This window comes from Diadema antillarum, unplaced genomic scaffold (genome assembly GCF_040938485.1).
Source record: "Diadema antillarum isolate AM-2024a unplaced genomic scaffold, OU_Dant_1.0 seq00000503_RagTag, whole genome shotgun sequence".
Lineage (NCBI taxonomy): Eukaryota > Metazoa > Echinodermata > Echinoidea > Diadematoida > Diadematidae > Diadema > Diadema antillarum.
The window spans coordinates 72,752-89,456 of NW_027271460.1; the positions used below are offsets into that span (position 1 = coordinate 72,752).

At 37.6% G+C, this 16,705-nt stretch overlaps 1 protein-coding gene across 3 annotated transcripts in view; it reads right to left on the reverse strand.

Annotated features, from left to right (window-relative positions):
- Positions 1 to 6,877: 6,877 nt before the first annotated feature.
- Positions 6,878 to 16,705, reverse strand: part of LOC139733913 (ras-related protein M-Ras-like) — a 44,618-nt gene continuing 34,790 nt past the window's right edge. For all 3 annotated transcript variants that reach the window (XM_071644721.1, XM_071644723.1, XM_071644722.1), the window contains 4 exons: positions 14,857 to 15,010; positions 12,158 to 12,257; positions 10,020 to 10,102; positions 6,878 to 9,117 (listed from right to left, as the gene is read on the reverse strand). In XM_071644721.1, the coding sequence (XP_071500822.1) occupies positions 9,036 to 9,117; positions 10,020 to 10,102; positions 12,158 to 12,257; positions 14,857 to 15,010 (419 nt within the window). In that variant the 3' untranslated portion in view covers positions 6,878 to 9,035. The remainder of the gene's footprint in view (positions 9,118 to 10,019; positions 10,103 to 12,157; positions 12,258 to 14,856; positions 15,011 to 16,705) is intronic.

Here is a 16,705-nt window from a genome sequence, read left to right on the forward strand (position 1 = left end):
AAAGGTATGCTCTCAGTTAATATACCACCAAGTTAGAACTTTGTTACTGCCAACCTTCAATAAAATACTGTCAATCGAGGAATGTTCGTGTGCATTTTAATTTCATGAATTTCGCAAGAGCCAAGATTCGCGAAATTAAAATGCATGTGAAGGCTCTTGTCTACACTATATGCATTGTATGCATTGAATGCCAGAGGCACTTCGCAAAACTTTCATGCCGCTAAAATATCATGTTTTACAGCACAAATTATGAAAAATAAAAACTAATGTCACATAGATGTATAGAAATCACACTGCCTTTCAGCAAATGTATTTCAACAGACTTGGAGCAACATGAATACACACACACAACACGCCTGTTAATACTTGTTGAATTTATGTCTAATTTCTCTGAAGTAGAATCTTTATTCACTTATGACAAGTGCCAAGTAACAACATTCTTTTCATACAAAACAGTCTTGGAAATACAGACAAGCAAACACAAACATGCAACATGTAAACAAAGGTCCAGATATTCTGGACAAGCGGTATCACTGAAATCCACATCTTATATCATTTCAGCAATGATCGCTACATAATTAGATATGGCCACTCACTTTTTTAAAACATTGAGATGTGTTATTGCAATGCATAATTTTACATTTGAAAAAGGAAAGTGGCAGCGTACAACTGGGGTGTTCAATTCCACGGGAATGTTCGATCAACCAAATCATATTTTCTTCATATCAGATACAAATGTTTCTAATGGAAGAAAGGTTAACTACACTCTTAATACAGAATGAGTCTAGTCCAAGCTGAAGCCATTATGAAGCTGTAAAAAGTTCACTCTCCAATTCCCAAGGAAGGGAAGAAACCAAACACACTGATGGCAGCAAAGTAAAAAATGTAATGGCAGGAAGAATGGATTAAAAAAAAAAAAAAAAATCTGCAAACATTACAAATTGACCATACAGTGCATCACTACACATCACTGGTATCTTGTCCTAATCTACACATTATCCAGATATATTTTTCAATACAAATGTGTATTACATAATGAAGACTTGCCTATCTGGAAAGATACCTGTGGTGTCCATCCTATCCATTGTAACTAAAAGATAAAGTATACATGTGTATGCCTTGTATTGGTTCATTACAAAATATGTGTTGGAATGTCTTGTAAAGATAACATGCTAGGGGAAGCCCTTTTTTCTTGAAGTGCCTTGCAAAAAAAAAATTGTTATACAGTACCTCTTTCAGACACTAATTTCCAATGGATCCATCTTTTTTACATTCCTTAATGTGAACTGCCCCCTCCCACTCCTGTCAAACCACTGATGCAGTAGAATTTAAAAAGTACAAGGAATTTGCCCTCCACACCTGGTGCAACTCCTCAGGAGGCGTTTTCATATCAGCCCGATGTTTCGAAATAGCGTGCTATTTTCTGACTTGGGAAATTTTCCCGATAGCGAAATAGCGCGCTATTTGATAATGTGAACACAAATTAGTGCGCTAATTGTATCGCTCTGATTGAGAACATTTCTCGAGTCCAACTCTGGAAATTTCTGAAATAGCGGGATAGTAGCGCCCTATTTGATAATGTGAAAACGACTTGAGAAATTAGCGCGATGCATCCCATCATGCCTAGCGTGTGTGACCCGATCGATCGAGGCAAACTGCAAACAAATCATGAGGAATTTTTGAGAGGGCACTCACATTACTGATGCTGTTTGCACATACTCAGCTGTCGAATTAGCTCGACAAAAATTCGGGCTGATTCTCTTCGGGCTGATGTGAATAAGAAATGAAATAGCGCGCTAACTCGCAATCGCGAAAAATTTTTCGAGCTTGGATTTATATCAGGCTGATGTGAAAACGCCTATTGAGACTGAAGAGACTCGAGTCTGAGAAGTTCTGCCACTGGCACTCCAAATAGAAACTCTGAATTAATGTGTGTTACCCAACGAGGCATAATTTTAAAATGTTATTCAGGCAAACACCAAAAATCCACACCTGTAATGAATGTCGCCTGTTTCACAAATCTAAATATGCACCTGGATTCCCTGTGATGGCCATTAAATGACATCATGTACAGAGTTCTGCATTACAGTGGACTACGGTTTTAACAAAGTCCTTTCGTTATATCGAAATTTTGTTATAACCGAACAAATGATAAAAATACATAGAGTGAATAATGTTGCGGCCTGAATTTTTACTTCGCTGTAACCGGAATTTCATTATAACAGCGTTTGTCATAACACGAAGCACTGTACCAGAATAGAACCCATCGATTATGAGACACATTGACCAGACATGACAATCATTCTTACATGAATATCTGATTTCTCTTTCAGACAAGATTGGGGATTGTAAACATACTGGCAAGAAATACAGTAACTCTTCCCATGTTAGAGATTAAAACTTGATAAAACTTTTGATTTTTGTCCATCTGGTGCAGATGTAACTCAATGTGATGAGATCATCAGCTTCAGCATAAACTGACATTTTATCTCCATTTCTAACAGAGGGAAGAAAGATCTTGGTTAAATCTCACTAACTTCAGTGATATTCAATACTGCATCACATATGTATTGAACCAAGAGCTTGCAGTATACCTACTATTACCTTTGTAGCCCTGCTGCCTTTTTTTACAGAAAAAAAAAATACCCAAAATGTGAACTAAATATATGAGGAAGTCGTGGTACAGAAATGTGTAGGAAAGAGAGGAAAAGGTTTGGCAGATAGCACAAAAGATGAAGTTTGGAGGCAGCATAAAAGTTGTCCTCAACGATGTAGGGATAAGGTGGTAAATCTTTTCAATGTGACTTCCTTTCCAATAATTCCACTTCCTAATATTTATCTACATTAGAAACTGCCTTCTACATACTAATGAAACAACAGCTTATAGAACTCTAGATTCAAAATGAAGATGATGATGTGTGTCATATCATCAACTGTTTTTATCAACATCAGAATTTGGTACCCGATACCAGCATAGATCCTCTCAGTAACTTCTGAGTTTTTACCAATTATACACGCTGTACATTCCGACTGATGAACCAACTACACGTATACCCACTGTGCTTCACTACATACGATGCATGGCAGTCCTCAGTGTGTCTACAACTCGCATAAACTTTAAAACATTTTACCACTATCATGTTACACACTGTAATTCTTTTGTTTTTATCTTTTATTTTATTACACAGGTATTTCTGCCTGAAATTCTACATCCACTGTTTGCTTCAAGTAAAGATAGACCATAAAGGTTGAAAATGGCATATTCACTAGATAACATGATGTTCCCCTATTGCCTACAAAGAGAATGGTGCTTGGTAAGCAGCTACTGTATGTCAGGTAACTTGGATCGGTATTTTTGCAAAGATTGGCCGACAGCTACCAATGCTCTTGGACACTTTTGACAAGAAAATCAATTTAAAGAGGTATTGCCATAGATTGGTTCAGTGTTTTCAACAAGTTCCATTCATCATAAGAATGAGCAAACCTTAAAAGCTTTAAATTCCTTATTTGCACATGAACACAAATAAAATCTGTCTGAAAAAAAGCGAAACAAAACAAACAAGCAAACAACATAAAAACTGCATGCACAATGGAACACCATACGAAGAGGTGTGGGTGCTTTTTGTACCAATTTTGATTATCAAAATTTCATATTATTTTATTCTCTTGCCAAAATTTCAGCTTGTCTATTGTCTTCTTTCGTATGGCTGCTGACGGAGTGCTGTTTATCTACAATTTATTCATGAAGGAAACCAGGGCGTTATCCTCTTCATACATATATGATTAGTTACCAATTGGAGGAGTTTAAAACAGTGGTAAAGAACTAGAAAGTCAGTACTATGGTTAAAATGTGACTGTATCCTCTGCATGTTTGTAGCTTTCATTCTTTCCTTACCATGGACAGGATTCACTTATTTCACAACACTAAAAGTCATTCCCTGCATAACAACTGGACTAGACATTAAATGGTATTGCTTTTCAAGTCAGAAATTAGCAGTAACCACCAGTATTTCACAATCTGAGCAGCCTACTTAAAGTGAACATGGGAAAGTTAAAGCACTGGTTTTGAACACTGCATCAAATATGTTTGAAAGCACAGGAGCAGTCAGTGGGTCATTTGCTGTTATTAAGAGACCCAGTAGTTGAGGATATCACACAATGGCCCTTCTAGGATATATTCAGGAATCCTGTAACGAATTGTGAATAGCTTTATCACTTTCTAATATCTCTATACATACATACACAGGCACAGAAACTTAACTGGAGTCACATGTTTCCGCTGAGTGTATGTTTTAATGCACATATTTGCATACGGGTAATTTCATTCAAGCAGGCCTGCACTACTACTGTTTTTTAAATGTACTGTAAAACGAGGAATGTTCGCATGCATTTTAATTTCGCAAATGTCGCGAGCGGCGACATTCGTGAAATTAAAATGCATGCAAAAGTTCTTGCCTACACAATATGCACTGGATGCCAGAGGCATGTCGTGAAAATTTCATGCCACGAAAAAGGCCGTCGGCTCTAATTTGCGAAATTTTCATGCTGCGGTATATCATGTTTTACAGTAATCCAGTGGGCATCCAATGAAGACCGATTCATCTTTCTCTCCCCACACAAACAGGTCTTTAACACACTAACAGGTGTTTAACACACTAACAGGTCTTTATCAGGGAGAGAAGGTGGATTTTACCCAAGCTCTGCTCAGTAAAAGTTTCTCTTACATTAATTTTCATTTGCATCAAACTGGTACTAGTACCATAGCAAGGACTGGTGGCAGAAGTTAGACAAGCATATCAAACTAAATGTGCATATGACATTACACAACTGGTATGTAAGCTTAGTATTGCTGTATGCATAGACTGTATGACATTTACTGGATAATATGATATCAAGTAAATCTCCTCTGTTGGTACACTTTCTAACCTCTAAATGGATAACATAACGAGAGAGAGAGAAAGAGAGAGGGGAAAACGGACTCAAACTTTAGTGACTACTAGCTTCATACATTATAGGTTGTCAAAAAACAAAGTCGAAATGATAGAGGTCAAAGTTAAAAGATTTCCCACTCAAATTGAATTTAGACGTATCAGACATGACAGTAACTACTATTCAGGCTGAGTTGTACTCCTGAGGAAAAGAGCAGGATCAAGTTTGAAGCTGAGATACTTTTCCTAACTTTTCAAAATTTAAGATCAATTCTATAATAGAGAAATATTGTAATCTCACTTGGCATAAAAAGGAAACATCACAATCTGGCACTACAATAACAAAATCAATGTCTGCTGAATAAAAGCATTTCAACTTTGCATGCAAACGGGTTCATAAAATCAAATACATATAAAATACTTTAAATAAGTAGCTATATTCAGAGTATCTTACAAGCTGAAACATATTAAATAGCAAAGCACTTATATTGCATATTGTAACATTCATTTAAAATGTGGCTGGTACAGTAGCATTCAAACGATAAAACATAGAAGAAACTAGGTGGTATAGGCTTTATCAAAAACATAGCATGTCAAAATTTGAATAGAAAAGCACCAGTACATTACTAAAATAATATAGAACAAAATTACCAAAAAGACTTGGATCAAATAGTTATGCATACTCTCTTCTTTTTCCAATATATAAATATTTGATATTCATGGTCACCAACATAATACAAATCATAATACTTGATACGCTACAATCAAATGGTACCTTGAGATGTGACACAGAGTATGACATCACACTGGAGTATCCCTTGTACTCAAACAAATCTTTCATTTGTGAAGATCATTTGATACAGCCATTCCATATTAAACAGACATTCCAATACATATCTATAAAAGAGGGTCTGTGAGATGCATTTCTTGAAATATACACCATCAATCAAACAACTTGAATTAAGACTAACCATTGTAATGTTATACATCAAACAAATGATACTTCCTCACAAGGCCATGTGTAACTTTCACAATTTCAAAGTTATTTTCACAGACCTAACATTTTTTCACAATTCATATGTACAACAGGAAAACAGGTTGGGTTTATCATGCAGAATAACAATAATACTAATTAAAGAAATCATGCAACTGTCATACATAGCTAGAAACTCTTCTTCCTTTTTTCATTGAGGTTGGTATCCCCTTCGTATAAACCTGAGGGTAGCATATTTGGAGGGGGGTTCGGACAAAATACAAGCATGCACACAGCATCCCAACTACAGGTTGTACACGTAGCAAGAATGAAATTAAGCTGACATGCATGTCAGTGTCAAGGTTAAATGACCTCTCGGTCATCTCTAGGTCACATGATTATTGGCTGATATCCTTTTACCTTCTATTCTTCCTATAAAACTAACACACTACTATAGGGCTGCCCTGTGTTAAACACAGGGTGAATGAGGGTGAAGACTGTGAATAAACACTAGTGTGATTCTAGCTATGTAGGAGAGTATTTTTGGTGGAGGTTCCATTGCAAGGTGCCAGCACCTCACTGGGATTCACATACACCACTGTCAGGAAAAAACAAACAAACAAACATACAATGGTATGAGGCAAAGAGAGAAAGAGGGAAAAAAAGCCAATCCACAGCAACGACCAAACACACATCTATGATCGGTGCCTGACAAACAACAGCTCTGTCCTCAACTAATATATGCATGAATGTTTTGAGATTATAAATATAACTGAAGGTTGTCATAAGAAGCAGTCAAACAACATACATACATATCATTTTAACAGCAAGGAAAGGAAGATGATATTCAGACTCTATCATATTTCAAATGGTATCATAATTCTTCAAAATCTCGTGCGTTTGGTGGTTTGTTTTTTTTCTGTAAAGCTAACCTCACATAAGTGGACTTCAGTTGAAATAATCAACTTCAGCTGCATTGTATTTTGTAATTGACCGTTTAACACCATCCTAATGAAAATGAATGACCACAATGCTCATTGAGAATGATAGTATACCCCATGGTAGGCTGTCCATAAAGCAAGTTAAATGTTTCCTCTTCCTTAGGCTATGGATGCAATGGCAGCTTCACAGAGACATGATAGCCAATACAGTCTGCACAAAATCAAATAAGTTACATAACATATAATAGTGAATATTTTATGCTGATCACTTCACATAATTATCAGGATTAAGACTAAATTTCTTCATGTTCCAGACACATCATCACTCAGGGCAGTAGAAATTATTGTCCTTGAAGTGAAAAATCAAGGTATTTACTTTCCTCCTTTAGAGTTCTTCAATTTAAAGGGATGGTACAGTATTGGTAGAGATGAGAATTGGGCTTTTAACTTTTTACGAGATACCAAGAAAACGCTTATGATATAGTACAGAGCATACCATTTAAGAGGAATTCAAAGTTTATTTGGTGAAAATCGGGTTTGGAATGACTGAAACATCCAAAAACAAAGTAAAACAAAGCGATCATAATAAAGTGTGGGTCCCACACTTTATTAGAATCGCTCTTTTTTGAATATCTCACCCATTTCAAAACCAATTTTCATCAAATAAACGTTGAATTCCTCATAGAATTACATGCTCTTTCATATTTGATAAGAGGTTTCTCATTATCTCACCAAAAAATGTTAGAAACCTGAAATTAGGTCTCGACCAAAACTATACAATCCCTTTAATGTATTTTGTTAAGTTGTTATTTTCCAAGCACTCTCCCCTATTTAGTTTGGTACTCATGAGACAAAGTATGACAATGAATGCATATCGGGTACTTGATTTTTATAACCTGCACCCAGATCTTCCAAACTTGTGTCATTACCATGGAAGCTATTAAGGAATGGGATTCTCAAAGCCCTGTACAGAGCATAGTAGCCTTGTTCAACTCTCTCTCTCTTCATTGTTTCTTGTTGTTTTCTTGCTGGGGGGGGGGGGGGGGGGTGCTACTCTGTACACTTACAAACAATAATGGGAAGATCAGCGGCTATTCTGAGCTGGTGGGAGAGGTTGGACAGATCAGGGAGGTTCCCACCTCCCTGGACAGACAGCTGAAGTAAAGGAAGAGCTGATTGTGAAGTAAAGTGGTGGAAGAGAAAACAAAAGTTGGCAGCCCTCAGCATACTTTGATAAGAAACCTTGAAATATTTACTGAGTTTCAACAGTGACAGACAAGAGGGAAGGTAAAGAGTCTTAACCTCTGAGACCACCATGGAGGATGAACATTTCATGTGTATTGACAAACTTTTGGTTCCTTCAATGCATGAGGCTCTTACTCCATTTTTGTTTTTGTAACACATGTCAACTGATTTACCCCTGGTCTGGTTGAACACACCATGACATACCATTCCTTCAGTATCACAAAATGGCATAAAAAATGATCTACTTACGGCCTGTCAATATATACAAATTTACTTTTCTTTAAAAAAAAAACCAAACACTTTTCTTCAAATTTAAAAACATAAAAGCCTTTATTAAACTAGAATTGATGACATTCATTATATTGAATGAGGGAGTTGTACATTGCACAGCTTAATCAGTTTGATGGGCACATATTAAGTAAACTATGTTTGCAGAACACTTTTCTTGTTAAATATGTGACATCAGCCATCCATCTATGTTGCAAACAAATGGCAGAAAATGTTAAGTATTTTCCAAATACATTGTAGATGTTTGAATTCACCCTTGTTAAGGAGATACCAATTACCTGAAAGTAATTTCATGGTATTAAATCAAGAAATCACAATCATCTACTAGTAACTTTGGAACAAATTTACCATCTCAGGGTATTTCAAAGAGTTTTGGGAAAGTAGATGTACAGCTCATCTTCAATTACCATGTCACTGGTAAAAGAAAATGAATGACAAGCAAACACACACACACACACACACACACATGTTCTCTTGTGCTGTTGCAGCATACAACAACACACAGCTATTTTAAAGACTACATAGATCCATCCCTTGACATGCATACTGCCCTGTACACCTAAACCAGAGTCTCTTCAAAGATTGAAGTCTTCAAAATAAGGTATGAACCCTTGAGATGCCTTCCTGCTGACCATCCTGCTCCTCTCACCCAGCATCAGGTCACAATAACACACAGGTCTGTCTTATTCTGCTATTCCTGCTTATCCGCCTCTTACTTGTCCTGGAATCCACAGGTAATTTTCTGTGAAACAAAAATAGATGAGACTGACATTACTGTACACTATCTGGCAGCAAGTCAGGTATGCATCTCATTGCTGCTCAGTTAACTTACAATTATCATAGCATGTCACTCTCATTCTTGCTGGTACTATCATTAGCATTTGTCTTTTTCTTTCCTTTTTTTTTGATACTGCGCAAATATAAAATCATTGGTTGGGTATTCTCCTCATTATCACCATCTGCTACGGCACAGGCACAGGCCTGAGTAAGGCCTGGCTAAAACAAGCTATATCCATGTATTAAACTGTTGAACCAATTTGTACTGAACAAGGTACGAAAGACTACTATAAAGTGGAAATTTTCGCATGACTAATTTTTCGCACTCGGCCCAGCAAAAAGAATTTTGCTTGTTTTTGATTCCGCGGAATCAAGACAGTAAGTACTGGAACATATGGCAAGCAAAAATATTTGCATACTTAATTTTTGTGCTAGTTTCTGGTGGCGCGAAATGCTCAAAAATTTCAACACTGCGAAAATTTCCACTTTTACAGTATTTTGAGCTGGTTTTTTTTTTCACAATCTTGGTAACTGCAGACATTGATAATTTATACTTGCTTTCAAAATTGAGGAAAATATTTCATGGTTTTATATATATTTTTTGGAATAATTCCCAAATTATATATTTCTTGGTACAATTCACAAGAGAAATGCATACAAACTGTTCTTGCCTACAAACTAACACACAACTCTGTGCACTCAGCAGTACTTTTTTTTTTTTTACTAACATATGGAATTAACAATGTTAATTCTAATGTTGTTCTTCAATTCTTACCTTATGAAAAGTATTCATTGACTGTATAAACACATAATATAATCATACCAGAAATAATGTAAATATGAGATTCAACAACAGAAACCACAAACCTGATTACTCTCACAACTTCATGGAAAGCTGCATCAATATTCTTGGGAGGATCTTTTGCACTTGTTTCAATGTATGGAATATGCTGCAGACAGAAGAGATAACAAAGCATTCGTATTGATGGAAGCACAGAACAAACATACACATACACTTTTAACTCTTAACGTGCCATGGTCGCCGAACGGCGACCTTAGTCCTGACGTGCCCTGGTCGCCGATCGGCGACTAAGAACAGCGAGAAAAGCATTGATCATTTAAGTTCTTGTGGTACCGTAATGTGTTACACCAAGCAACTGCCAATGATATGTACTAGTAGCTGATTAGCATAGCCATCGTTTCCACTAAAAATATGAGCATGCTTACATTGGAAAATTTTGAGTAAATACACAATTTTTCAGCTAGATGTATTTTTTTCACATCGGGAAAATCCGCAGCGGGGGCACCCTCTGCGAGATGTGTATGGATCAAAGGTCTCATAGGTAAACCACGCGTGTGTATGCTATTGACTCTGCGTGTATTGTCTATGCGGTTCCACTCGCATTGTTCCGCTTGGACGCTGTCCTGCGGGAAGCTGCTTTGATTTTGTCCCTCAGAGAGGGTCAGCTTTCGTTCGTCCGTCAAGACTTTCATCCTTTTGTTTTGGGGAACATCACTAATCGTCCCTACGCTAGCATAGGAATTGCGCGTGGACAAAGGCCTGCCGATTTCAATAGAGTACGCCCGCCCGCGGTCCGAGTAGACAAAAGGAGGATTAGCAGGTTCTTCCTTCGCAGGTGGACAAAAGACACTATTCCAGGGCCCGGGACAATTACTTTAGTTTCAAATACAGGATCTGGGACCAAAGGACTCAGATTTGGGAATGAATTACTGAGGCAGAAAGAGAAATTGCTAAGACAAAATAAACTGCTAGTATCTTTGGAATCATACAATTCTAGAAGGCAATTTTGTTATCATTTGAAAGAGGAAATGTTGCTCTAAAACTTTCTCACAGAGTCAAGGGAGCGTTCCATTGAAGAAAAAACAAGACTGACTCTTTTTTTCCATACTACACAAAAATGTCTAATGATTTTTTTGATGTTTCAAATACTTGTGCAATATTTCAGATTCAGATAGATATTGTGGCAAACTGACTGCATGACACGAAAGAGCAAACATTTCTTAATATATGTTGTGTAGAACTCAATTCAAAACAGTCAATAGTTTCAGAGATATGGCGGTTTTAAATTTCATTGTCAGTCCAGTTTCGAAACGTTCTGGCGTTAGGTAAAAACCTCTGGCACGTTAGGGGTTTTGGGCCTGGCACATTAAGAGTTAATACTCAAATATCATTGATCATATGTAGAAGACCTGTGGATTGAAAGAGTAGTGAGGAAGAAGACTTTGGTGGAGTGTCACATTGTACATGGCAAGCCTTTTCAATGTGCAAAGTTCATGAAGCAGGGTCAATGGTGATTTGAATTTCAAATAGCCTATAATCTTATATCATTATAAATTTTAATTGGCCGGTTTATCAATTTCAAGTTAAGAGAATTCCAACAAAGAATATCTGGGCTTTGCATATTGCTAAATTGTGACAAAATAAATGACATATAGCCTCATTTTCCTAGCGAGTATTGTTTTGATGGGTGTTTTGATAGAGCAATGAGTTTATATATTTTGAACTAGAGAACAAACTTCACCAAACACATTTAAAGGGATGGCATAGTATTGGTGGAGATCCATTTAATATATGCAAAGCATCAAACAAACATACAATGTAGTATGTACAGTTTCTTTGTATCAGTGGAGAGATGATTGTAAAGGGTTTGCATTCTACCAACATACTGTCAGCAAACTCATCATACATTTCTCAGGTCTTTTAGTCGGGATGTCAAGATATCTAGTTTTTGTTTTTCTTTCTAATTTTGAAGCAAATAGTGAAAGGACACCTTTTTACATTCTGTGCAACAGAACATAATTCATTACATCTCTAAATTCTTCAGCGATGGTGAGGTACAGTGTAATCAGTAATAGTGACTACAGATTTGTGAACTTTTGTATGTGTCATCAACCTACAGGCAGAGTAAAACCAACATGTAAAGTCAAAGGTTTGCCATTATCACCCCATGGCCACAGGCACCCTTCACAAGGTACTCACTCACCCCTAGTTCTCCTGCTAGAGTCTTTCCCTCCTCTTCTGTCACCTTGCGCTGATGAACGAGATCCACCTTATTGGCCACAAGGATCATGGGATACGAGTCTCTGTCAGGAGGGAGATGCAGAAGAAAGCATGATCAATAGCTTGAAATTATAAATAGCATGAAATGATGTATAGCTTAATAAGATCAATAGCTAGCATGAAATGACCAATACCATGAAATGATCAATAGCTTGAAATGATCAACAGCTTGAACTGAACAATGAGAAAAAGGAAGAGGGATTTTCTTAGGAGCAAAAGAAGAAGAGCTATAAATCTATAAGGGGAAGACAAAGATACCATGTGTGTCTGACATAAGCATGAGAGAAAGAAATAAAGAGCACAAATAGCAAACGGTCTCAAAAGGTGAGAAAATGGAGTTTGAGATGTAGGGTGGTTCAAACAGACCACTACAATCTTCTATCAAGCTCAATCTGCCTCATGTGCAAGCTGTGAAGAGACACACGTTGATGTATGAAAGGATTTGATCACCACATTGAAGAATGCAAGTGAAGAGTGAAAGGGTAATACAGCTGCATCTCCACCTGGCTTTGTGAATAGCTATTGAAACCAGCCTTTGTGATGGTGAGATTGCACTAGACAGAGATACTATATTACTCCACATTAAAATACCATGCACAAACTGGAAAATTTCATTTTTTACAGTGAAAAAAAAATGAGCACCAGGGAGATGTCTTTAATTTTTATCTTTCATTTTATTCTTCTAAAAAACAGAAAGTCAGTGTGGTATGCACAAAAATGTTTGTTGGGAAAAATCAAGTACCCTATGTAAGCTTTTATTAAGAGGACATAGAACATAATTCATTTAAAAACCTACTTTACTAGGAAATTAGTACACATGGAACAAATTCAACTCATTTCACTAATTCCATTTACATTCATGGGTGATGGCAAAATATGATGCACATAATTTCAGATAGTATGACATCTTAAACTCTGACTTTCCAAACTGAGCATGTCGTTCCTCAAAGATAAATTTGGGTCATCAAAGTTAAAGTCCTGAACTGAGGATCAAACTGAAAACGAAAGGTCTTTTTCTCTCTTTCTCTCTCTCTGTTTACTGAAAATAAAATAACAATACCCATGTCTGTTTGTGGACAATTTGGTTTTACATTAGTTCTGGTTTCATGGAGAAAGACTGAAACGGTATTCATTGCATTTACTTTTCTATATTATAAAGAACACTTTATTACACCTACAAAGTGTTGTTGTTTTTCCTGTTAGTCATAATTTAAAGTCAAATGATCTGCTACATAGATTTTCACACACCCATGTATCTGTCAAGTCAAAACTTCCAATGTCAATAACCGTTTGTCTACAAAAGGAATCATTTCCTGGATTGATCAAATCCGCTCTGAAGATAATTGACTGTTTTCCCCCTTATTCCCATACGTTGTAGTTGTGACATGAGAAGGAAAGGAGGCTATGCTGGATAGTGTGGTGCCTTTGTCAGAGTGGAGCTACACAGTGGCTTCTTCCATAGCTGTATCATTTTCTTCTTGGCCTACTACATACTAGCACACAACGTGTGTATTTGTAATGATCTACATAACATGTATTTCTCTTTTTGATGACATCATTGCAGGCAGAATGAACCAGTACCATGATTCCACCTGAGAAATCTCTCCCCCTCCCTTTCTCTGCTTGTCAGGTTATAGTTTGACTGAGCTAAGGGTGTGATGAGGGATGGGCAGGGAGGATTGACAGGGGAGGGGACAGGAGAGGGGGCAGGGGAGGGGACAGGGGAGGGGACAGGAGAGGGGGCAGGGGAGGGGAAAGGCAGGGGACAGGGAGGAGGAGAGCCCTGGTTTAGATGGGAAGAGAGGCAAGAACGTGTAGAGAGGTGGGATTAAAGAGGAAGTCGACAGAGGAACAGGAGTTAGAGAATAGACTGAGGCAGGACCAGAGCAAACACAGGGACAGGTTATTAGGACCATAGTAAGATTCACACTGACATGAATTAGCAGGACACATATCTTGGGATTTGTATCGCAATCCAAATCTTCAGATTTTTGGCTGTGTGGACATAAAAATCTCCCTAAAAGCACCATCCGCATTGCAATGCAAATCCTTATTATCTTGCAGTTATTTCAGAATTATCAAAATAATTTATGAAATAGAGCAATAGTTAAATAAATAGCACAATAATTGTACATTGTACTCTATGCCAGTCAGTGAATGCTGGAGCAAAAAAAGCTTGAGATCTTTAATCCCATCATTCAAAACATACATTACAACAGTTCATAAAAATAAAGCAAGGGTCCAATTTTGGCTGATTTCGGGCATACACAGTTTGGTTGACAAATTATTGCAACCTACAATTAGCGTATTATTTCTGTCCATCTTGACAAAAATCCAAAATATCTCAGTATTTGGATCATGATCTACATCTCACTACTGTAAAAGTGGATATTTTCACGCGACTAATTTTTCACGCCCAGCTGGGTAAGCAGAGTTTCGCGTGTTTTCAATTCCGCAGAATCAAGATATCAACTACTGGAACATATGGCAAGCAAAAATATTTGCATGCTTTTATTTTCGCGTTAGTTTCTGGTTGCGCGAAATGCGCGTAAATTTCAACACGGCAAAAATTCCACTTTTACAGTATTTTGTCTGTGTGAACTGCACTCATGACTGACTCACTTGTCTTTGACCCTGAGTATCTGTGTATGGAAGGACTTCATGTTGTCATAGCTGGCCCTGTCTGTCACTGAATAGACTAATAGGAAACCATCTCCTGTCCTCATGTATTGCTCCCTCATAGCAGAGAACTCCTCCTGGCCTGCTGTATCAAGAACTGAGAAAAGAAAAGAAAAAAACAGAAAGCTTGATTACAATGACAATCTATTCAAACTTCCATGAATTCAGGCAGTATAAACATAAATTATGATTTCTACCTTTCCTGAGTATCACGTTACTCTCATAAAGTAACCAAGGAGAGCACAATCATACACTCAGAAAAGAGCATACTCACGAGTATGTATCTACATTGTAATAACACTATACACTGTAATGTGATGTATTTGCACGGGGTAGTAGGGTAGTACAGGAATGATATGAACAAGGCAAAGGAACATGGATGTACTGTACATGCCCCTAGCCCAGAGCTACCAAGTCTCACGCATTCTGCGTGAGACTCAAGCATTTAGGGCCTGTCTCACGATCTCACGCAGGGCACCCATTTTTCTCACGCATCGGGTGAAGTCTGCAATTTGTGCCAAAAATAAGGAGCATAGCTCAAAGGATTCAAGTGATAGTTGCAATTCAAGGTATATTTCCCTTTTGTCTTTCAAAATTAGTAAAAAATAGTCACTTAAGTATGCACCAGATCGCATCATTAAGAGCTAATAATTCAAAAAAGCTCCCTACCATGGGAGGGGTGACACCCTCCTCGTTCGCGTGCGCATGCGCGCGAGCGCCGAAACGCCGAGTCATGAAAATCTCACTCATAAAAGTTTTTTGAACTTGGCATCTCTGCTAGCCTGCAACAGAGCATGTACACACGTACACACACACACACACACGCACACCAGGGGCGGATCCAGGAACTCTGTAAAGGGGAGGCACCTTTGCAAAATTGAAGGGGGGCGCACGCAACCCCCCCCCCCCATTTTTTTCGTTTTATTTCTTTTGTTTTAACCAAAGATAAAGAGGGGGCGCGCCCCCGAAGCGCCCCCTCTGGACCTGCCACTGCACACACACACACAAATAAGGGTTGCCATGGTAATGGAGTTGATTTCGTATGGGGATGGTCATGGACAGTCCATGTGTCGGGTAGAGGTTTATGTTGCAGTCCATGTGTTATTGAAATGTCTTTGCACAAATTCATGTAAGAAATACATGTAAAAAAAAAAAAATCAAAATGACACTACATGTATAAAAACGTCATCCAAGGTACATGTTCATTACTTGTATTTTGAGACCTACACATGTATTTGTAAATTTCTCTGACTGCATTTCAAATGTACACCATTGTGATATTTTCTGTGACAGTCTGCTAATGGATTGTACTCTTCTCAGATTTGCAGCACAGTTGGTGTGTCGCTCCTGCTGTGTATTTGACTGTTTGTTTGTTGATATGCTTTTTACTTCCCTATATAAAGTTTTAATAAGTGAGTACTACACACATGTACATAGCTCCATGGTGAGACTATCCTTGTAGGATACTTGTTTTCACAGAGGGCTGATCAGGTCGTTAACATATTTGCACCTTAAAGGGACGCAGGCATCACCATCTATGGATGCTCCTTCATCAGTGACACATAGAGAGCTCTTTTTGCAGTTCTGCTTCATATCACAGATTCATTGTGGCAAATGTGGTATGTGTGTGTGTGTGTGTGTGTGTGTGTGTGTGTGTGTGTGTGTGTGTTTGTTTGTTTGTTTCAGTGTGAGTAGAAGCAAAAGCAATGTCTTCATTTGCTATCTGTGTTGAAAATGTCTGAGCACTTTGTGATGGCTGGTAGTATGAGGTCTAAAAATATTTTCCACAAGT